Here is a 22,501-nt window from a genome sequence, read left to right as displayed (position 1 = left end):
TATGAGCTACGCAATCGACTACTATGTACCGAAACGATCGAGGCGGCAGACCCGGCATCCACCATGGCTGACTGCGGAAGTGAGACATCTGAAAACGACCAAAAGAGCCGCTCTAAAGAGGCATTCTAAACATGGAGGATTTTTCCTGCGTAATCACTACGTGCAGATAAATCAGTTGTACAAGAAAACCGTTAAGCGCAGCCATGCCAACTACTTGAACAACGTACAACGAAAACTGAAATCAAATCCAAGGTATTTCTGGAAACATGTGAATGAGCAAAGGAAAGAATTCGGGTTACCCTCGTCAATGAGCTTTGGAGATCGTACTGGTTCGTGCACACAGGAAATCTGCCAGATGTTTGTGGAAAAGTTTTCTAGGGTTTTTTCAAATGAAATCCTGACTCAGCAGCAAATTGCTGCCGCAGCACTTAACGTTCCCCTGTCTAATAATATGGAGTACCGGCAATTATTCTTAAAAAGTGCTTGCGTGGAGTAATCGCTCCCCTCTGCAAATTATTTCGAATGTCTCTCGCTACAGAAGTTTTCCCAAATTTATGGAGAGCTTCCTTTATGTTCCCAGTCCACAAGAAAGGCGAGAAAAAGGATATAAACAACTACCGCGGTATCACTTCCCTCAGTGCTATACCAAAGCTGTTCAAAAAGGTTATACTGACACCAATTTTCAATCACTGCAAGCAATATATCGTCGAGACTCAACACGGTTTCATGCCTAACCGCTCAACAACCACAAACTTACTATCGTTTTTGTCTTACATGTTTGATGCAATGTCTAACGGTTTACAAACGGACGTTATCTATACAGATCTTTCCTCCGCTTTCGATATAATCAACCACGACATCACGGTTGTTAAGTTGGACAGACTTGGATTCAGTTCGAACATTCTTCGTTGGTTGCAGTCGTATCTTAGGAATCGTCGTTTAGCAGTTAAAATTGACGATCATACTTCCGAAGAGTTCCTCGCATCATCCGGAATACCACAGGGAAGTCATCTAGGACCGTTAATATTTTTACTGTACTTGTTTTGATGTCAATTTTGCCTTGGAAGGTCCTCGCTTATCGTTTGCTGATGATGTCAAGATCTATCACATCATTCGCAACTTAGAAGACGCAGTTTTTCTCCAGCGGCAATTGTTAATCTTCGCAGATTGGTGTAAAGTTAACCGTATGATTGTAAATCCAGACAAACGCTCGGCCATTACGTTCACGAGGAGAAAAATGCCATTGCATGTCGAATACTTTCTGGATGGATCCTTGATTGGAAGATCGACTAGCGTTAAGGATCTTGGCGTCCATCTCGATGAACAACTTACATTCAAGCATCACATCAGTTACATTGTAGCTAAAGCTTCCCGTAGCTTAGGATTCTTAATGAGAATAACTAAGCACTTTACAGACATACACTGTCTAAAATCGCTTTACTGCTCGCTTTACCGATCCTCATCAACTACCTAGTTGTGAAAGTCGCGGGTTATTAATGGGTCTCGACACATTACAAGTGCGACGAGAATTATCACGCGCTTTGATAATAGCAGATATATTCAACGGTAGGATCAACTGTCCCGTTTTGCTCAACGAAATTAATATTAATGTGCGACCCTGAGCTCTCCGCAACAGTGCTTTTCTTCGACTTCCTATACGACGTACCAACTATGGCGCAAACGGTTCTATTATTGGTTTACAGAGATCGTTCAACCGCGTTTCATCTGGGTATGATTTTAATGTGTCACGAAGCAGAATACGTACAAATTTTCTGAATATTATTAGGAATTATCATTAGGACCAAATTGTGTCTGTTGATTAAATGTAAATAAATAAATAAATATATGCTACTATGAACATCTATTTTAAATCAACACACAGACGTTCCTAGGCTATGGTTCCCACTTGATCATTGTTTTTTAGACTGATTAAAACAAATTTTATAAAATTGTTGATTTAATGTTCATGTTTGTATCTTATGGATGGATTGTAGTTGTAGTTATGTAAGGTATTTTGTACATATATACATGTACACATATACACATGCACAAAAACACACATTTCCACACACATACATTAACACATATATTCCACAAGCAAACATCGTAATATTGAGTTACTATTTCTATTCTAATAGATTTTAACTAGAGTTAATGTACCAATAGTCATCTCATCACCATGTTATTTTCTAAATTACTCGTCTTTTAATCAATAAATTGTAACAAGATCCAAGTGTTATAACGCAAATGCTCGAAAACTTTAAGTAGCTTCCGAGTTTGGCTTTTTATATCGTAATACGAAGAAATAACGCGATTGTCGAGCATTCCCGGACAAATAAGGTGTCCAAATTCCCGATGAATTTGAATTGGCAGGCCATCTGTAGTTGCGGTCGAAAATCTAAAGGTTTCGTGTCTACCGGCACTATCAATAAGGATTTATAAAAGAAAGGATGTCTTCGAAAACGGTGGCTACTATTTATCAGAAGCCGCTTTGTTTTAACCTCATTAGGCAAAATCCATACTGGAATGGTATAAGGTACAAGTGGTCAAACACGTGCCAAAACCAACCAATCCATCTAACTGTCCAGAACTTCGCCCAATAAAGAAATACTGAGCTCTAGTTGAGCGGAAACTCTTCGAAACTAAGAAGAGAGCAAATGGTACCGATGATTTCGGATAATCGTCACCATGAGCGTATTTGAAGGGTACCGTACGTAACCTAATGGCGAATATACCACCGAAATTCGAGAGTTTTACAGAAAAAAGGATTGATATCCTAATCAACTGTTTGTAATGTACATATAACTATTATTCTGAAAAAAAAAACTTTCTTGATGCTATTATTTTAGAGTCCGAAATTCGACTCGGACAGGCTTTAATCTGTGTATAGTGAGCTAAAGTTGAATACCTAGTATCTATTTTGTAGTGCTATACGTCGGAGGGGTACATCATTCATATTGCAGTGAATAAATTCGTACTGTATTCAACTTTACAAGTTATAGCAGACTAATAACCATCCCTCTTCGGAAGTCAATTTACTTCTGATCACAAATATTTCGAAACGTTCTGCATTCTTTCAGGGAAACAGAAAGTTACGCTTCACATCTTTTCGGGGGTATGAGATTTTAATAAATGTGCTTTTTGGCACATGGCATCCTTTCGGGGATATTCTGTCCACGTTACCCACTACACAAGTCCCTGTTCCTTTTATGCTTCTCATCAGGTAAATATGGTGTACCATGACAAAAGTAAGATCTCCAAATAACCAGGGGATCGTGTCACTTGAACGCAAATAAATATGTTATGAAATACTGCATACATCGCAACGATTTATCATACAAATGCAAATCTTTCAAACTTACCTCGCTTTCTCACTTTGTTCTGTTCGATGCACATTGCTTAGAGCTCCCAAACAGAATCGGTTACCACCCGAAGGATCGACGTATCCATCGACGGTAACGTTAGGGCGATTTGATGGAACTTTGAACATTTCACCTACTTGAGTATCGAGTTCAAAGTATGCAACCGAACACCAGTATTCCGGGGCGGGTTGTCGAGAGAGAAGCCGGGGTTGACCAGGAATTTCTTGCAGCTGTCCGGAGTTTGTGTTACTACTACCTGAACCCCCACCATGCTGCCAGTATTGTTGGTGACTACCATGAGACCGTGGATCTGGAGCGGGTGGTTGAATAGATTGTGTGTAAGTCAAAGTATTTGAACCCGACCACGTCGCAGCTCCAGCTTGATGCTGACCGTACTGTCCTTGACCGGACGATGAATGTTGCTGCTGGGATTGCTGTTGTTGTTGTTGTTGATTGCTGGCATTTTGAACATACCCATTTTGCTGTAAGTGAGGTGACACTGGGGATGTGGCAGAAATTGAACCTTGAACTCCAAGATTCTGTGTCAGTTGAGGATCACCGGAGAGCACTGTGGGGTCGACTGTACTATTTGTATAGTACTGTCCTTGACCATCTGCGTTCAATAAATTAGGCTGGGATGAACTGCCAATCAGACCATTGCCGCCGTTTGTCATTTGGGAACTTGATTGCACTGGACCTTGAGGTCCTTGTGTCTGAGCAGGTTGTGGTGGACGCAGCCCTCCACTTGTGGCCAAACCAACAGGGTTACCTAGAACAGAGGCTGTTGAATGGGTTGAAATATTAAAATCACTAGTCGGTGATACATTAAACTCAAACTTCACTGAATGAAATTATTAAACGGGAATTGCTAAATAAAATAAATAGGGACTTAGGGATCAAAAAACTGAAAAAATCTTACAATGCGGCAGTGATGATGAAAGACGATTATGTGGAGTGGAGCTAGTGGCTGTCGAAGTTGAAGAACTTGGATTGTTTATCCAACTACCGTTGCTATTTCGAGATTGCTCGGGTGGTTCCAACTTTGGAATCGGACGTGGGCCGCTCCCAGATGGCGGCGGAAACATACCCCCCATCTGCGATGGGTCTAATTATTGATAAATAAAAACCAAATAAATTGCGAATAAAATCAGGGTAACTAAACTAAAATTATAATCTACTCGAACGAACGAATTTGCACCGAATGCCCATTCTAAAACATATCACGAATACAAACCGGGTACTGGTTGATGAAGTCCCATGCTACTATAACCAGAGCCGGGAACCATTGACGGATGATGCTGAATTGTTCCTATTTCATTCCCATCGATATCCATCGATCCGGAGACGACGGATCCAGGAGTGTACTCGTCTTTGATCAAACGATTCGGCCCAGCTTGAAGTGTCAGGCCTGAAAGGTCTAGTAAAAACGAATAAAATTAGGAGCTTATTGTCAAAATTGTTGTAAATATATCCTACCTATTCCAGGTGATACCACCCGTTCATAATGGTACGGATTAACACAAACAGAGTCGCATTTGAGATCGAAGGCAAACTGGCAGTACTTAACGTGTTTTAATTCGTTCTTATGTAAATCCGGCCATCGCCATATACGCGCATAGATAACATGTGGAAATCCTTTGCGTCCAGCAACCTATAAAATATCGGTTCTAAAATGAACGTTGCACAGATGGATCTTTACCGTACCTGCAAACGACCATCAAGCGTTCTTTGAATTGTTACACATTTACTCGGATGAGCTCCGTTCGTCGTGATCGCAGTTATGAGAGAATCCAACTCATCCCGTTTTTCCTTTAATTTCTTCACGAGTGACTCGATCGCTCGTTTGGCAAATCCCTCACTTTCGCCTCCTTGGCGGTGACACATCAGCGAATGGACAATGCTGAGACAGGCGTCGGCACTCGTTGGAGCAGCGCTGGGCATGGTGGATATATCTCGAACGACTGTGAATGAAGCAAATCCGAAAGAAATTGTTACTAAAGGAAGTTAACTAGAGGCGTTTGTAGATGACATAAACCTAGCTTAATTTCGAAAAGGTGCCCGGAAAGATGGTCGAGTGGAATAGCGAAGATGAAACAAACTTATTTTTTTTTAATGAAAGGATCCGCTAAAAATCTTGGGATATTATTAACGGTTATGTGCCCCAAAATCACAAAATCAGGCTAACCCCTGAATGACCAAATCTGTATCGGCTAACAAAGTGACTGAGTAGCTGCGAGCGAAACGGGAAAAGCTCAGCCCGTAGAGGTACTACTCATCCAATGTGATATAAACAGGTGGGGCAGACCACATGACTTGCTTGCGTTGATAACCAAAAATTTGTAAATAATTCAGTATGACGACATGCATGAAAAATAAACATGCTTTGATTCAATGCCAACTAGTCCGAATGATGTGACGAAAGCAAGCACGTGGTTTTTAGTTTTACTTGACTTGCTGAAGCAAAGTTAATTTCACTAACTCAAAAGAGTTGTGTTTGCCCCACCTGTTTCTACCACATTGCTACTCATCGGGTATCTACCTGGTTCCGTATACTGGAAAATTTGTTATCAACCATAACCAAAGGAGCGTTGTTCAAGTTTAACTAGAATGTTATTCCCATGGAGAATTTCATTAGATTCAAATGAAAGATACAATCGTCCCTTACAAAGTTCCGGAATTTTATTTCCATCCGACTTACGGTTCCAGAATTACAGGATCTTATTTCAAATTATTTCCTCACTTTTCGCACAGATGGCGCGACTGATTTCCACAAACTTATGTTTGAATGAAATGTCTCATGGATTCATACAAAACTTCCAAATTTCATCCGGATCCGACTTTCGGTTCCGGAATTATAGGCTAAAGTGTGTTTAAAATTTGATACTACCACTTAGAGCGGTGAAACAAAACACGCAAAAAAAAATCTAAACTGGCCTCGAATCTACTTCAATCGGTAGCCATTATCAATATACAACCAAACAAACCGGTTTAGGCTACTCTGATTCCCGGTTTCCGATTCCGGAAGCACCGGAAATAGCTTCCGGAATAAAATAATTTTTTAACTTGCCTCAAAACTATTCCAACCGGTAGTCATTGTCAGTAGACGGCTAAAGAAATTAGTTTCCACTTTCCTGGTTACCGGTTTTCGATTAACGGCCATTAGCCATAGATTCAAAAACAAACCCCTGTAACTTTTCTCGAACCAATTCCGATTATACGAGTTCCGGAAGTACCTGCGAAAGTGGAAATCATTCCGTTTCCTTAAAGATGGCCTAACCCGCCTGAGTGCTGTCGCACTCTGTAGGTTATACTAGTTTATGGATAAACCTTGTTTTCCAAGAATCACAGAAAATCATTTTAAATAATACCACACATTTATATAAGAGAATATGGGACATATAAATAAAGGCATCATTACACCCCTAGGTAGATTAAAACAGGTTTTTTTTTATATATTAGGATTTGAAGTTGACATTTGTGTCAATTTGATACAAAGAACCGACTCGGGTTAATATTCAATGCAATGGCTTTTAGGACAAGATGCAAAAACGTTTTTAACGATTTATTCTGGGAAAGAGAGTAAGAGAAATAAAGTAAATTTAGAGTATTTGTGATTTGTACTTACGATTGTCTTCAATATTTTTTTAGATCAGACAAGTTTAAGAATAAATTGTACCTTGGTAGAAGCTGTCTTGAACCAGACCCTGTCAGCTTGGAGCGATCTCAATCTTCAGTTCAGCAACGCCATCGCACGGCATCACATTCAACATATCATGTCAATCGTATGGGTGCGCAACCCTGCTATTTTGGCGCGCACGAATTTGACATTTCTCTCCCCTACTTCTATGTATGAGATTCGATGCGGACTCACCTGAGGGCGACATGTTCGCAAAAAAGGATGTTGCCAATGATTTGTTCGGGAAATGTGAGAGCTGGATATCTTGTTAATATGATGTCTTTGCTTGAACTCAGCTTTTATGGTTTTAGTATTGTTATCAGAAGAAACAGATCTAAAAGGAAGATAGATGAATGATCGCGAAAAATTTTGCACTGTGGCGTCTCGTGACAAAATTCACGAGTTGTGCACTGCTTATGTGGTGTATCAGATGCAACAATTCGTCGTAAGTAAAAACTAAAGATTGAGGAATGGATATTCGCTTGTGTTCTTCAATACAACGAAAAAACGATATACTTCTGGATGGGAATTTTTTTATTAAACTTATCATAACACAAAAAAAAGAATTCGAAGTAGACAAATGAGACAGCAATTTGTTCTCAACTGCCATAAGCATGAACCACTGAAGATATGCATAACTTCTCAGAGCCAAACGAGAAACAGAACAACAAATCTCTGAGCTGAGCTGAGTAATTGCTTCTCTTCTTGAATCTGTGCACTAACGTATGTACACGGAAAAGACACAAGATTTACCTCCAATATTAAGTCTAATGTATACTCGCAGAGAAATAGAACACATTAGATTCTAATATATTGAGTCTTTAAGTCAACTTGAAACAATTGTTTGAATCAAATTAAACTCTTTTTGAATTAAAATTTGAATCAAATAAAACTCTTTTTGAATCAAATTTAGTTGTGGCTATTAGATTCCAATATATTGAGATATGGATTCAAATTTCAAAGTTTTTTTTTAATCAAATCAAAAATTTATTCGATTCAGATGCTTGTTACAGTACCTTAAATGTATTTGAACCAAAAATGTCATTGGATAGATTCAAATAAAAAATTATGTTGACTCTTGAATCAAACTAAATCAAATATACTGAGTCTTAGCTTCAAATTCATGGATGTTGATTAAAATTTTCTGTCCTTGAATCGAATGCCAGAGATTATTGATTCTAAAATATTTTCATTGAGTCAAACATAGGTACTTTCATGATATTTAACACAACTTTTGCTAAGATTTTATTTTGTTACATCATTCAAACGTCGTTCGAGAAAGTAAAAACTTTCGAGGCAGTTGGCGAATTTAAACCATCTGGTCGTCAAATGGTGAGATAACTAAGTCCTCACAAGTCCATATCTCATGCCTCCCCGAGCGCAGAACGGCGTCGACTGGATGCTATCGCCTTCTGCGTTAGTAGCAGAATGAGAGGGTGCGAAATGGCTTGTAGGTAGAAGCCCATCCTAAAGTGCAATGTTTATCATAGTATATTACAACATATTTTTCTGTTGTTTATTACATCATGTATTATTATTATTATTTTTATTATTATTATTATTATTATTAGAAGAGCGTAACTTGCACTTCGACATTAACTGTTATATTGTATAATAGCATTTTGTTTCATATATTATCGTCTTACACTATTTTATGTTGTTATATACTATGTTGTATGGTATTATACTGCATTGCATTATATCATATTATATTGTATTATATTATATTATATTATATTGTATTCTATTATATTATGTAATATTGTATTGCATTTTGTTGTATTATATTATATTATAGGGTTTATTCTGAGTAGTACTACGTACCTCTGCGCAAAATATAAATTTGTTTTCCTTATAAGTTATCATTTTTAAAGTAATCTTTTAACTAACTATCAAGGTCGTCACAAGGTGAGCTTGGTCCTCACTGGTTCCTGTTTCATGCCTACACGTGTGTCTGTGGTGACAATTGGTCGAGGGAATGCGTTGATGGCAGAATGAGAGGATGAGAAATGTCATATAAATTCAAGTAATATAATATCATAGCGTATCGCAACATATCATTTTATTCATTTTATTATTTATTATATATTATTCATTACATTGTTTTTCATTATTACTTTCATTATTATATTTATTGTTATTATTATTAATTCGTCATCAATAATAATAACATATATTATTTTTATAGAGGTGGATATTATTATTGTTATTAGAAGAGAAATATTCTACTTCCTGCAGTATTGCGAAGATAGAAGAGCATAACTGACACTCTACATTAACTGTTATTATATATATATATATATATATATATATATATATATATATATATATATATATATATATATTGGTTTATAATATATTATATTATATTGTATGACATTGTATTATATTATATTAAATTAAATTATATTATATTATGTTATATTATTTTGTAATCTATTATATCATTTTATGTTATATTAATTTCATTACACTATGTTTCATTGTATTTATCAATATAAAACATTTATCACGAGGGCGTAAAGGGAAGGAAGCATCAGGGCATCGGACGAATTGATGACTGGACGAGGGATTGTGGATAGCCAGCCCAAGTCACTTGAAGGAAACTTGTTTCCTTCTGAAGGTTTGAAATGAGTCTGATGCGCCCTTGTCAAACAAACCATCAGGCGGGTTCAAGCATGTATAGCGATATGCTTCATCCATGCACTGGATATTATGGTTGGAAGAGCATCTTTTATTCCCGCGGAATACGAGTAAGTAACTCTACTTACATATCCGCCCAACCCTTTTTGTTCGCTTTTCGGTAACAGCTATAGTAAGAAGGTGAATGGATGAGTCATATCGGGGCTACTGTAAGTCTACCCGCATCCACTGGCAAGTCCTTGAACTGATGGTGGCTTCACTTCATATCACATCACATCACAGTTGACGAATTTAAATCATCTGCACCATTAAAATCGTTCGAATTGGGCGATATTATAGTGAGTGCTTTCATAGGCAAGCTAGGTTATGAATTATGTATGTACAAAGAACTTACATTTGTATTCATTCCAGAGAACGGTTTCACAGTAGAGCTTTTGGAAATTATTGAACGAAAGGAAGCTGAGGAGTCAATACCGCAACCATACAGGGTCCGCCATCTAACTTTTTTTTTGAACTAGCGGTTATTTTGACATTGGTAACCTTAATGTCACTTCTGATTTGGCAGAAACTTAGTTTTACCCTTCCGCTGAACGAAAATGGTTGTGTATACGCTTGAGGAACGCGTGAAAATAGTGCAGTTTTACTTTGAAAATCTTGGTTATGTTGCGGAATGTGTGCGAAAATTACGTATGAAAATGGGAAGAAAAGATGAGGCACATTTTCATCTCGGCGAGCAAAATTGTCGCATCTGGGGGACGGAAAACCCGTACGTTATCATGGAGAAGCCAATGCATCCTCAGAGAGTGACGGTTTGGTGCGGATTTTGGTCTGGCGGCATCATTGGGCCATTTTTGTTCGAAAATGAGGCAGGAGCCACCGCCACGGTCAATGGCGAGCGCTACTGTACTTTAATATGAAAAAATAAATTTTGAAATCGGATGAACCGTTTGTGTTTTATTTCATGTTTAAAAAAAAGTTACATGGCGGACCTTGTACTTAGCTGGGCGCACTAAATGCATTCAATAATAAATAAAAATTTAATACCCTAGGCTTTGGATGATGAGCTACAGGGTGCGTACCCCCGCTTGGTGGATGGGGGTGGGAGTCAATTTACACTTCGCGTATTTACAAAGTCTGACCATACCGAGATCGATCGTTAGCTTATAAATTTAAAAGATGAAAATTATTGTGTTGTCTGAATCGATCACGGAGTGGACAGGACTAATAATGCTTGAAATTGACAATAGGTCATTAGGTGGCTTCGAGCATTCTTATGCCTGGAATTGGTCACCAATTTGAATTATTTTGATCCAGTTGGGATGAATATTAATATATCATATTCGTCCTGAGCTTGGTGAATTTAATTCTAAAAGGAGGACTATTGTTATCAGGAATAGGAGTAAATTGATATCCTATGAACCGTTTAAGAACTTTCAAACCTTTCCGATCCGGCTCGGTATCGGTAATGTTTACAAATTGCAATGATGACGAAACTGATTAATCAAGTGTGAATACACTCTCATATCGGGAAAGGTTTGAATGTACTTAGATTTCTCAAACTTGGACACAGATGTCACCTTCTAACTAAGAGTGTGAGATGTGTGTTTCTGGAAGAGAGCGGTTCACGTGGACCATTTCATCCAATCACACCTAGTATTTCTTCACGAAATACATGTAGTTCTTGTTTCCTGGATGCGTGCTCAACACTAGAAGGCCCAACACTTAGTTTAGACCTAGACTGCTCAAAGGCAGTCAGAATGATGGAAAGAGAGAAAGTCAATAATATAAACTGTGACAGAATAAATAAAAGCTAGTGCAGTATTCCTAAGTGCATATATCGGTAAATAAAGAATTAAAAAAGTTCACAGAATTTCACGCGGTCCTTCCATTGTTTACATATTGTGACTTTCCTGGGCAATCTAGTGTTAAATGCGCATCCTTACATTATATAATTTAACAAGCTTACTAACACCTAATTTTCTTTTATTCTTATCACGAGAAAATATCAAAATAAAAGATTATAGACAAAAACGATATGGATATACTAGGATGCTACAGGAATACCAAAAGGAAATTGAAAACAAATCAAGAGCCCCAGTGAAACGACGAAACATTGGTATGTTATTGTAATAAATCTTTTGATGACATATTAACTTTTGGTAAGTCACAATATTTCTATTTTTATTATTACTTTTATTATTATCATTATTATTATTGTTGTTGTTATTGTAATATTATAAATATTTATTTCTTTATTCTTGATAAATTATCACATTGAGATATTAACAGGTTTCTCCGGCATAATAAAAAAGCGATGCAATGGGGAAAAGGAAATGTAACGTAACTTCGACAAAGATAGAATTAATCAGAGCAGATTAGAATGGATAGTGTTAGTAGATCAAACATATCTACATCTGTTTAGGAACTTTAAAGTAATAATCGTTTGTACCGCTTCAGACATATAAGACTATTTAGGAAAGCAGGGACAAGACCGAAGCGGATACAATGCGAAATTTGCAAAGTTTCATCGACGAGGACATTTAAGACACAGAAGCAGCTGGTAGGATGACAAAATACGAATACGACAGAGACGCACGACTCAATGATTGACTGGTTACAGGGTGAAGCACACACTTCCTGCTCAAGTGACAAATTCTCTGGCGAACTTGCAATAGAAGATACTCGTATGTTTCGTTGCAAATTGATAGCCGCAAAGGAATCTGTCGCTTGGGTTACATGCTGGAGGATTTCCTCCTTCGTTACTAGTGTTCATTTGGGCACCATAGCCTAGTTCGTCTGGTATGGAAAGTGTGGATCGTTGTAACCACCCCCCTCGGCCAGAGCAGCCCATAAAGGGAAAAAAAAAATAATAATAAATAAAAATTTAATTAACAATAATTAGTCGAAAATTGTTTTTAAATAACAATTTATTGAATTAAAAAAATCTATCATTGAATCTACACACAGTCGCACGAAAGCCTGATTCTAGAAACAAAACTAATTTGCTTTGAATCAAATAACAATTGTATTTGAGTCCAAGTGAAATGAAATTCAGGTGGAAATGAAATATATTTGAATTCAAAGCACAATATATTTAAATTTAATGCTCATTTTATTTCTGTGCGCGAAGAAATATTTTTTTTTGCTTTGAAGTAAATATCAAATGTATTTGAATCAAAGGAAAATTAAAATAAGCGCCGATTCAAAAAAAATATCTTCGAATTCAAAGTGTAATATATTAAAATTTGAAATAATTTTTTCTGCGTGTATGAGATGTGCGTAAATACACACAATTTCAATGAACAAGACAAAGTGCTCGAGTTCAGAGCGCCACGGTCACGGCAATGCGATATGAAAAATTCGCTGGACCAGCAAGCGCAAGTAGCTTAGGATGAATTTGTGCATATTGTACTGTTATTTATTTATTTATTGTGAAAACAACAGACAAGATGTGGTCCTAATGATTAATTCTAACACTATGTAAGAATTTGGTCCTTGTTTTATGCCGTGAAAGATCGAAGTCGAACTCAGATGACACTCGACTGAATGACCGTTGTAAGCCGATAAACGCACCGTTTATTCCGTAGTTAGTGCGGCGTAAAGGAAGTCGAAAAAATTGTTGCGAAGAGCTCGAGGACGAACATTGATGTTGACTTCACGGAGCAAAGTAGGGCAGTCGATTCTATCGTTTAAAACATCTGCTATCATTAAAGCACGCGATAGCTCCCGTCTTACTTGCAGTGTGTCTATACCGATTAGCAATCCGCGACTTTCATAGCTCGGTGAGTGATGAGGATTGGTCCAAAGTAAACGGCAAAGAGCGAATCTACGTTGAATCGACTAGATTCTATTAACGCCATTGAGGTAGTGAGGGTTCCGAACAGCTGAACAATATTCCAGAGTGGAGCGAACGAGTGAAAAGTATAGGGATTTCAAGCAGTAAACCTCCGTAAAATGCTTAGCCATTCTCATCACGAATCCAAGGCAGCGAGAAGCTTTAGCCGCAATGTAGTTGGTGTGTTGCTTGAATGTTGACTGTTCGTCAAGAAAAACGCCGAGGTCTTTGATACACGTCGATCTACCAATCATGAATCGCTCAATAAAGTATTCGAATTTCAAAGGCACTTTTTTCTCGTAAACGTAATTATCGAACATTTTTCTGGATTAACGGTCATGTGATTCAATGTGCACCAATCCGAAAAGATTGCCATTTGTCGCTGAAGAAACGTCGCATCCTCTGAGGTGCGAATAACACGGTAGATCTTGAGGTCATCTGCAAAAGATATGCGCGGTCCTTTCAGAGAAAAAATAACGTCGTTAAAGTAAAGACAGAAGATCAAAGGGCCGAGATGGCTCCCCTGTGGAATTCCAGATGTTGCAACAAATTCTTCCAAAGCACAATCGTCAATTTTAACCACAAGATGACGATTCCTGAGATATGATTGTATCCATCGAAGGACGTTTGTACCAAAACCAAGTAGATCCAGTTTTGCTATTGTGATGTCATGGTTAATTTTATCGAAGGTGAGGGAAAGATCGGTATAGATTACGTCCGTCTGAATACCATTGGACATGGCGTTGGTCACGTAAGATGTAAAGGATAATAGTTTGGTAGTTAACACCACAGTCGAGCCACTGCAGCCAGCGATTCTAAACCACCACAAATGGCAAGTGCTCTGCATTGAACGGTTCTAGCACTGATCCGTTTCCAGTCTTTCATCGCATGTCCGATCAAGGAACTTCAATCTGCAGATTTACTACCAAAACGTGGGTGGTATGAACTCATGTGTCGACGAGTATTTGAACAATATAACAATTGCTAAATTGGAAAGACTTAGATTCGGCTCTATCATCCTTCGATGGCTGCATTCATATCGTCGTTTAGCAGTGAAAATCGACGATCACGTTTTCAATGAGTTTATCGCTTCGTCCGGCATTCCGCTGGATAGCCATCTCGGGCCTTTAATATTTTTACTGTACTTCAACGACGTCAACTTTACTCTAGAGGGCCCTCGTCTATCGTTTGCCGATGACGTAAAAATCTACTATTACATTCGAAGCCCAGTAGATGCAGCTTTTCTACAAAGACAGTTGTTGAGCTTTGCCGAGTGGCGTAAAGTAAACCGTATGAAATTGAATCCTGACAAATGCTCGACCATTACGTTCTCGAAGAAGAAAGAGCCATTTCATTTTGATTACTTTCTGGAAGGATCCCGATAGTCAGAACGATGTGTGTTAAAGACCTTGGTGTCTTTTTCGATGAGCAACTGACATTCAAGCAACACATCAGCTATATCGTTTCTAAAGCTTCTCGTTACCTAGGATTTGTAATGAGGATGGTTAAACATTTTACAGACGTGTACTGTTTGAAATCTCTGTTTTGTTCACTTGTTCGTTCATCCCTACATAAACGGAGCTCATAGAGTCTAATCGATACAACGCAGATTCATTTGCTTCGCTCTACGACGCTTACCGTGGAACAATCATCTCCAACTACCAAGCTACGAAAGTCGCGGGTTACTAATCGGTCTCGATACACTACAAGTTCGTCGAGATGTTGCACGTGCTTTATTGATAGCAGACCGATAGGATTGATTGCCCTGCTTTGCTCCGCGAAATTAATATCAACGTCCGTGCTCTTCGCAACAGTGCATTTCTTCGACTTCCTTTATGACGAACTAACTACGGTGCTAACAATGCTATTATTGGCTTGCTGAGATCATTCAATCGCGTTTCATCATGATTCGACTTCAATCTATCACGCAATAGGATACTTGGAATTTTTTTATATACTACTAGAAATTATCATTGGGACCATTATGTGTCTGTTGATTATACCTAAATTTATTTAAATAAACAAAGTGGTTCATTATTTTGTATTGGTCCAATTACCCTGTTTCATCGAATAGAGAATCTAACAAATAATTTAATGCGACTAGGGATGCAGTCGAATCCTTCAAATTGACCGGTTGTGCAGTGTACGAGGTGCACATGAGAACGAAACGCAACTGATTTTGCGAAAAAGAAACACTAGGGTCTGGAATCGAAAGCGCAACTTTCTTCTTACCGTGAAGATGCTCTACCAACTAAGCCACATAGTGCATGAGAGAACATGTTTCAATATACAAATAGGTAGCACGGAAAATGTAACTCTTCCTTTTCCCCAAGTACTTTTAGTACGATCTATAATCTAAACTCAACTGAAGTGAATGAAAACTTCATCCAGCATTATCCTGCTGGTCCCTCTCATCACAGCAAAACGCATTCAAATATAGTTAATAGCAATTCTTATAGAACGTACTTAACATTATATAACATTTAAGAAATATGGAAGGATGCGTATTAGTCTTATTCGTATTTACGGCAATACGGTTAAGCCTATGACGTTATCCACCCGCGTTTTGTGCCTTTCTCATATAGAAAGGTTATGCAATCACTGTGAAAATCAACTTTTTAACTGAGTCTCACTTACCATTAGAATTAGTTCTTCGAGAGCGAAAAATGTATTTGTGTATGTATGTATCTAACATTTTGCGCTCTAGCTTTTCTCAGAAATTCAATTCCAAAGCGGATGATTAGCGTAAAAAAATCGATTTTCGAGGAGCTCCAATTTCCTTGAAAATTGTTCATAAATTTTTCTAGTTTGTAAACCTTGCTAAAAGATTGCCAAGTAATCTCACTTCAGTTATACTGGTATCCAATTTCCGGTTTCGTAAATAGTTAAAAACTCTAAAATGTATCTCACTTGGATTTCTTAGATGGTAAAACCAATTCAAATGAAAGGTCTTACAGTACTTTACGTACGTTTTAAATTTCATCTCGATGCAATTTCCGGTTTTTTCTTTCTTTTAAAGATATTTTTATTCAGGCCTATTTGCGTACAAGCTTGAAGTAAATGGATACGTTTAATGTCAAGATGCATTTGCTCCTTAAGCAAACCTTCAAGTTCTCGTATTAAAGGTCGAATTTTGCAATGCCTGAAGTCAACAACAATTGTATTCTTTCGTGGCAGCGGTAGCTTTTGTTCGTTTGGTTTACTCATTTCGAGATCGTTTTATTATTCACTACACAATACTGTACTTGGTTTCTTCCGTCCCGAACGTAAGCGGTTTTGTTTTATCGACTGACTTGGATAAGATGTGAAAGCGAACTGAACTTCCGGTTCCAATACTGAATTGATAGAAAGCGAATTCAAAATTTTTTTTTGCGAAGCAACGAGTTGAATGACGGCTACTGAAAAACGATCAGGGATTATTGGCTTGATGCCGGCTGCGGCGTGGTTCATTTAATGAGAGCTATATTATATGGTAATGGATGTTAAAAACGTTTTTCAAAATGACAATGCGAAGAACGAAAAAACTATTGTGTGCTAGAAATTATTCCGATACGCAGGCGTTGTTGCCAAACCGGCCGAACCTCAATTTCCGGATTTGGAAGTACCAGAAATAGTGGTCCAATATTTTCAAACAGAGCTCACTCCAAGAGTTTAGAGTGACGATGCAAAATACTTTTTTAAAGATAACCCAACCGTTTTTTTTTCACAAACTTAAAGTCAAAATAAAGGTCTGGTTGTGCCATAAAAAACTGCTGAATTTTATCTAGTTGATGAGTGCTTAGAACGGCTATGCCAAAAACATTGAAAATTTTCCATATCGGGCTTATTTATTCCGGTGGAATACCGAAATATCTCGAGGTTGAAAAATCATTCGACATTGTCTGGTACAAAGGATTAATAACTAAAATGGTAAGTCCATATTGCACTGCTCAAGCTGCTTGAATTGTGTATCTGATTTGCTACTCATGCGAGCGGGTGACTTCCATACGTCACTTCAATTTTGGTAATTATGAACTTTTATCGTCTCACGGTTGCGTTTTGTTGTCGTAGAAATATTTGCAACATTAATCAGGAACTGTCTTACATGATAAAACCAAAACTTTGCAGTTCACAACTGGAAAGCAGTGTTGCATTTTTTAATAAATAAGATCTCAAAAGAAAATCGAGAAACACATTTGGAATTTTTACCGATAATCAATATATCTAATTTAATTCTACGCTTGAATTATATAAAAAAAAATATTGCATTCCTGACAAGAGTTGTGTCTACCAAGTTTGTTTAAGGGTTTAAATGTTTCTAACTCAACGCATATTCTCAGTCGACCTGATGTACTTTTGATCCTCTACTTACTTTCCTGTGCAGGAGGAAGTCCAGCTGCGTACAGGTGTGCACCGCCCGATAAACCCACCATCCTTTCGAAGTCCTGGGTAAGACCCAGGTTACTTTTGGAATCCACTGTACCGAATGAAGACACGCACGCCCTGTGGCCAAATCGTAGTTTCCTTTATATCCTATAGAAATAGCCCTCCTCGGTACTTTTCCTGTTACTGACAAAGACACTGAATGTTGACCAAATTAATCACTAAACACGTTTCCACCAGACCTCTTGCTAAGCGTACTACCCTACATCGAGGCACGAATATGTGGGCAGAACAAAAACTACTTTCACTTCAATAGACAAGTCAGCCAAAGCCCAGTGTAAAACAAACAAAGCTATTATTGTTTACAGCTTTATCATTTTTTATGTTGGCTTTGGTATAAGAAAATAATCCATCTTTTTTCTTTCGTGAGATTGTCGATGCAATATCAGTAAAACACGGATCGTTTTCTTGTAAATTAATTATTCAAAACTGATCCCATCCTGTTCTTACTCTTCCTTGCTATGATTTTTTATTTCACTGTTCGGTTTTCTGCAATGCTGACGACGTTAGCTATTAAAAGGAATAGAACCCTGCCAGAGAAATTCAAACTACAAATTTTCACTGCCTAGTTATGATTGTTTTCCGATTAGTCAGAATGATCTACATTTTTCATTGGCGACGAGGTCAAACATTCAAAACTTTGTGAATCATTAAGCACTTCTAAGCGTAACATATCCGGCGTAAAAATCGCGAAAATTTCATTTGAAATCGTTCACCGAAACTTCACTTCCTAGACCGACCGATAAGTTTTTTAAAATGGCGAATCGTAGCGAACATTCCTAAAGGGACGTATTCCGAAAAGTCAGATTTGAAAATTGTCCAATTTATAAATGTGTTGCTATCATTTTTAAAATATAAATTTCATTTTTCATTTTATTTTCTTAAGGACAATATACCACGAGATGCTGGAGTAGAAAACTTAGAATGAGGATTTGCAAATTTATTTCTGTTCAATATTTAAATAATACTGAAAATTAATTTATTGTCTACTAGAAACACAAAGAATAGCCACAATCTTAACTATCTGCGAAGTTGTAGAATTAGCACAAAAAACCGCAGTATTTTTTACCAGCTGAGTATAGTAGAACAATCGGGTTACGAAAAAAAAAGTAATAAATAAATTAAAAAAATGTATGTAGAATAATCCTAACTTTGAATGTTCAGAGTAATTTTTACAAACTTTTTCATCCTAATTTTCGTTTGTTGATTTCTGTTTAACTGACGTTTACTGTCTTATACCATGTTCACATTAGCGCTGATATCACTTGATATATCGAGACGATATGCATATCATGTCGAAGTGTCCACATAACATTATGATCGAAATGATATCGTTTGACAATCAAGTTGTCATATAGAATGTTCCCATTAGGAGATTTTCGTTCTAGATGATGGTTTAAGTTTTAACACATCTCACCTTGTTGTTCAGGAACCGAAAGTCAGATACGAACAGAAACCAAAATAAGTTTATTTTTATAGTCGTAGACCCTTTTATTTAAGCCTAATTTTGTGAAAATCGACTCAACTGTCTCTGAGAAAATGAAGAGTTCGTTTTTTTAAATCAGTTTGTTTGGCCAGCAACTAGCATTATCTATAAAATGAAACACATTTTGAGCCAAATTTGAGAGAATTTTTACATTTTATCGCTCTATAAAAGCCCTTACACAATCATTAAAAGTGTCATTACTAAAAAGTAGTAAATTTTAATGAACGTGTGAGGGGAGTAATGGTGAGATCCCCATACAAATTTGGAATGTCATAACCTAGTAATCATTAAAAATTACATTACTCGTTCTCGTATAAGGGTCCCTTATATGTCAGGTTGTAATTTCATACATACTACCATGTATTTCCGGAACAGGAAGCGAGACCTGGATAATCTCGACCTTCTGTTTCAACAGATTTCGCAGCTGATTCTTAGCGTACAGAGCCATTACATAGCTTCTGCATTATCTCCAAGAATTCTTCCAGGTCTCGAGACTCGAACTTACGGCAACTGGCTTGTAAGACCAGCGCCCTATGCATTGAACCGCCAACTCGAGAATAAGTGTAAGTAATTATCAGATTTGTGCACAGTATTCAACCAAAATGATGTTAGAAGCTTCAGTTCAGTAAAGTTTTACGTACTCTCTTTAAAATTGTAGATGTAACACATAATTTACTTCTTGGATGGATCGTTCTTGAAACATGCAACTTTGTAATTCTATGGAAAATCTTACATTCGTGTCATGTTTTGTGGAACCAGAGGGACATGAAGTTGATGATTACCGTAACTTCTGAAAATGGTATTTTCTGAATTATATATAATTATACTGCGCATGAGAGCATAAATTAGTTTTCATGGGTCATTATTTTGAATTGTAAATGTTTCGAAAAAGTTATGTACACAAACATGTAAAAATTTATTTTGTTTAATTGTGAAAATATATAAAAATGCTGCATGATCAATACAACATTATTCTGAAGCTTTCGATTTTTGTTTGTTCCTATGTCAGAAGACTGAGAGTGATATTTGTAAGGTCGCAACGTCTGGGTCAACATTAGGCCATTGAACACAAAAATCGGTATTTATCTGTATGAAAATTGAATTATCTGCACAACAATCTGTATAAATACCAACATGTATCTCATATAATATGTCACCTAAAATTAAAATTAGATTTACGTTCATTTGATATTTGTCTCCAGTGTTGAGTTATTATATCTTAAATTAGTGTGTTTTTATGGATTGTCATTCCATGACAGCAGAGATGCCAGGTCTGCAGATTTGTCTGTAAATCTGCAGATTTGGGGTATAGTGCTGCAGACATTTTTTGTTGTGCAGACTTTTGCAGACTTTTGAAATTCTCGCAGATTTTTACAGACTTTTGAAATTCTCGCTGACTTTCATCTATATTTACAGAAAAATTTGAAATTTCCGCGACCTTTTTTTTTTTTTTGCTCGCCAAGTCAGTTTTGCATGTTATACTTTATAGAGAAATTGCTGCCAGCAAGCCATACTTGCTGACTGCAGATTTTTTTTCAGATTTACAGACCCTGTCTGCAGACATTTGAAATTTTTACCTGGCATCTCTGCATGACAGCCGAATCTGACGGTAGAATCAAAACAAAATATTGTGAATTATGAATATTTTTTTCTATTTGCTGGTGAAAACAGTGAAAATTCTTGAGTAATTTTAAATCAGACTAAGCATAGTCCATGCCTTTCTAAATCACCGATTAGATTATTCGTACTGTATTTAACAGATATAACATAATGAAGTATTCTACTTCTCCAACACCGTCACGTAGTAACAGTTCTTTGTTGGGGATGTCATCAAGAACCACATCACCATTGCCTCCTCCGGCCAGTTATCGAACAGATTGCATGAGTGCTACAAACAAAAGTTACAAATATCTTCGACGATTTGTCAAGTTTGATCAGATGGACTTCGAATATGCAATGTGGCAAATGCTTTACTTATTCATTGCTCCGAAAAAGGTGTACAGAAATTTTAACTACAGGAAGCGTAAGGCATCATGATTTTAAATGATATTACATTTTATACAATTGCACACTTTTTAGAAACCAAATCACAGTTTGCTCGCGATGATCCGGCGTTTCTAGTGTTGCTTGTTGGATGTCTTTGCGGTAAGATTTATGATTTGAATTCTTGTGCGATATATTATTTAAAAAACCTTTCATTTCTAGTGACATCAATTGGATTTGCATGGGTTCTCAGTTTAGGAATAGGCCAGAGTATACTATTTCTCTTGTATGTGGTGTTTGTGGACTGCATTTTGTGCGGGATGATTGTTGCTACAATACTGTGGGTTGTCTCGAACAAGTACCTGCGGGATCAAATATCTGATATGGATGTAGAATGGGGCTATGCCTTCGATGTGCACCTGAATGCTTTTTTTCCTCCGCTAGTTCTACTGCACTTTATCCAGCTTTTTTTCTACCATCCACTGATTAGTCACGAGTGGTTTATATCAACTTTTATAGGGAACACGATTTGGTTGGCAGCCTTAAGTTATTACATTTATATAACCTTTCTGGGCTATAGTGTAGTTCCAGGATTGCGAAACACGCGAGTTATTCTTGTTGTACTGCCGTTGTTGTTTTTATTTTATGTAGTTACGATAATTATGCGTTGGAACTTGAGTGTGTCCCTGATGTACTTCTATCACTATCGAGTTTTGTAGGATGTGAGATCTGCAATAATGTGACTGATGTAGGCTACTTTTCATAAAAAATAAAGTATTGACAAACACATTATCGTCTTTATTTTGACAAAAAAAATAAATTTGTGGTTATTTGCTTTTGGCATAGTCATACCTAGTGCTTGTAATCGACTTTCTCTACAATATAAATAATAAGGAAAATCCATCGAAAAAGTGGAGAAAATCAAAATCTACAATTTGTATGGAATTAGAAATTTTCCACTCAATACATGTTAGATCTTGGATGATTGTTTGGCGCGTAGCGAGTTGTGCCATGATTGCCAAATGAAGAGTAACATATGAATAATAGATTATTATTAAAATCGTTTGGCGCGCATCGATCTGTGTTGTGTGGCT

The 22,501-nt window shown here is 37.1% G+C and overlaps 2 protein-coding genes across 6 annotated transcripts in view; one reads left to right on the top strand and one right to left on the bottom strand.

Annotated features, from left to right (window-relative positions):
* Positions 1–18,674, bottom strand: part of LOC131427382 (mothers against decapentaplegic homolog 4) — a 34,130-nt gene extending 15,456 nt beyond the window's left edge. Inside the window, exons 1-7 of one of the 4 annotated variants that reach the window (XM_058590523.1) lie at positions 18,543–18,674; positions 17,868–18,448; positions 5,067–5,323; positions 4,839–5,013; positions 4,597–4,779; positions 4,282–4,467; positions 3,363–4,143 (exon numbers count right to left, since the gene is read on the bottom strand). In XM_058590523.1, the coding sequence (XP_058446506.1) occupies positions 3,363–4,143; positions 4,282–4,467; positions 4,597–4,779; positions 4,839–5,013; positions 5,067–5,323; positions 17,868–17,928 (1,643 nt within the window). In that variant the 5' untranslated portion in view covers positions 17,929–18,448; positions 18,543–18,674. Of the gene's footprint in view, positions 1–3,362; positions 4,144–4,281; positions 4,468–4,596; positions 4,780–4,838; positions 5,014–5,066; positions 5,324–17,867 lie in introns of all 4 variants that reach the window. The other 3 variants (XM_058590524.1, XM_058590525.1, XM_058590526.1) reach the window with 3 other exon arrangements.
* Positions 18,675–20,902: 2,228 nt separating this feature from the next.
* On the top strand, positions 20,903–22,196 carry LOC131432362 (protein unc-50 homolog). Of its 2 annotated transcripts, XM_058598594.1 has the most exons (4): positions 21,021–21,108; positions 21,162–21,447; positions 21,504–21,569; positions 21,630–22,196. In XM_058598594.1, exons 2-4 carry the CDS (start codon positions 21,195–21,197, stop codon positions 22,124–22,126), a joined length of 816 nt encoding a protein of 271 aa, XP_058454577.1. In that variant the 5' UTR covers positions 21,021–21,108; positions 21,162–21,194; the 3' UTR covers positions 22,127–22,196. The 2 variants fall into 2 exon arrangements, with proteins under 2 accessions (XP_058454575.1, XP_058454577.1); XM_058598592.1 differs by having other exon boundaries at positions 20,903–21,447.
* Positions 22,197–22,501: the final 305 nt, after the last annotated feature.

The sequence above is a fragment of the Malaya genurostris genome, chromosome 2 (genome assembly GCF_030247185.1).
Source record: "Malaya genurostris strain Urasoe2022 chromosome 2, Malgen_1.1, whole genome shotgun sequence".
Lineage (NCBI taxonomy): Eukaryota > Metazoa > Arthropoda > Insecta > Diptera > Culicidae > Malaya > Malaya genurostris.
This window is presented reverse-complemented; position numbering and strand designations above follow the sequence as displayed.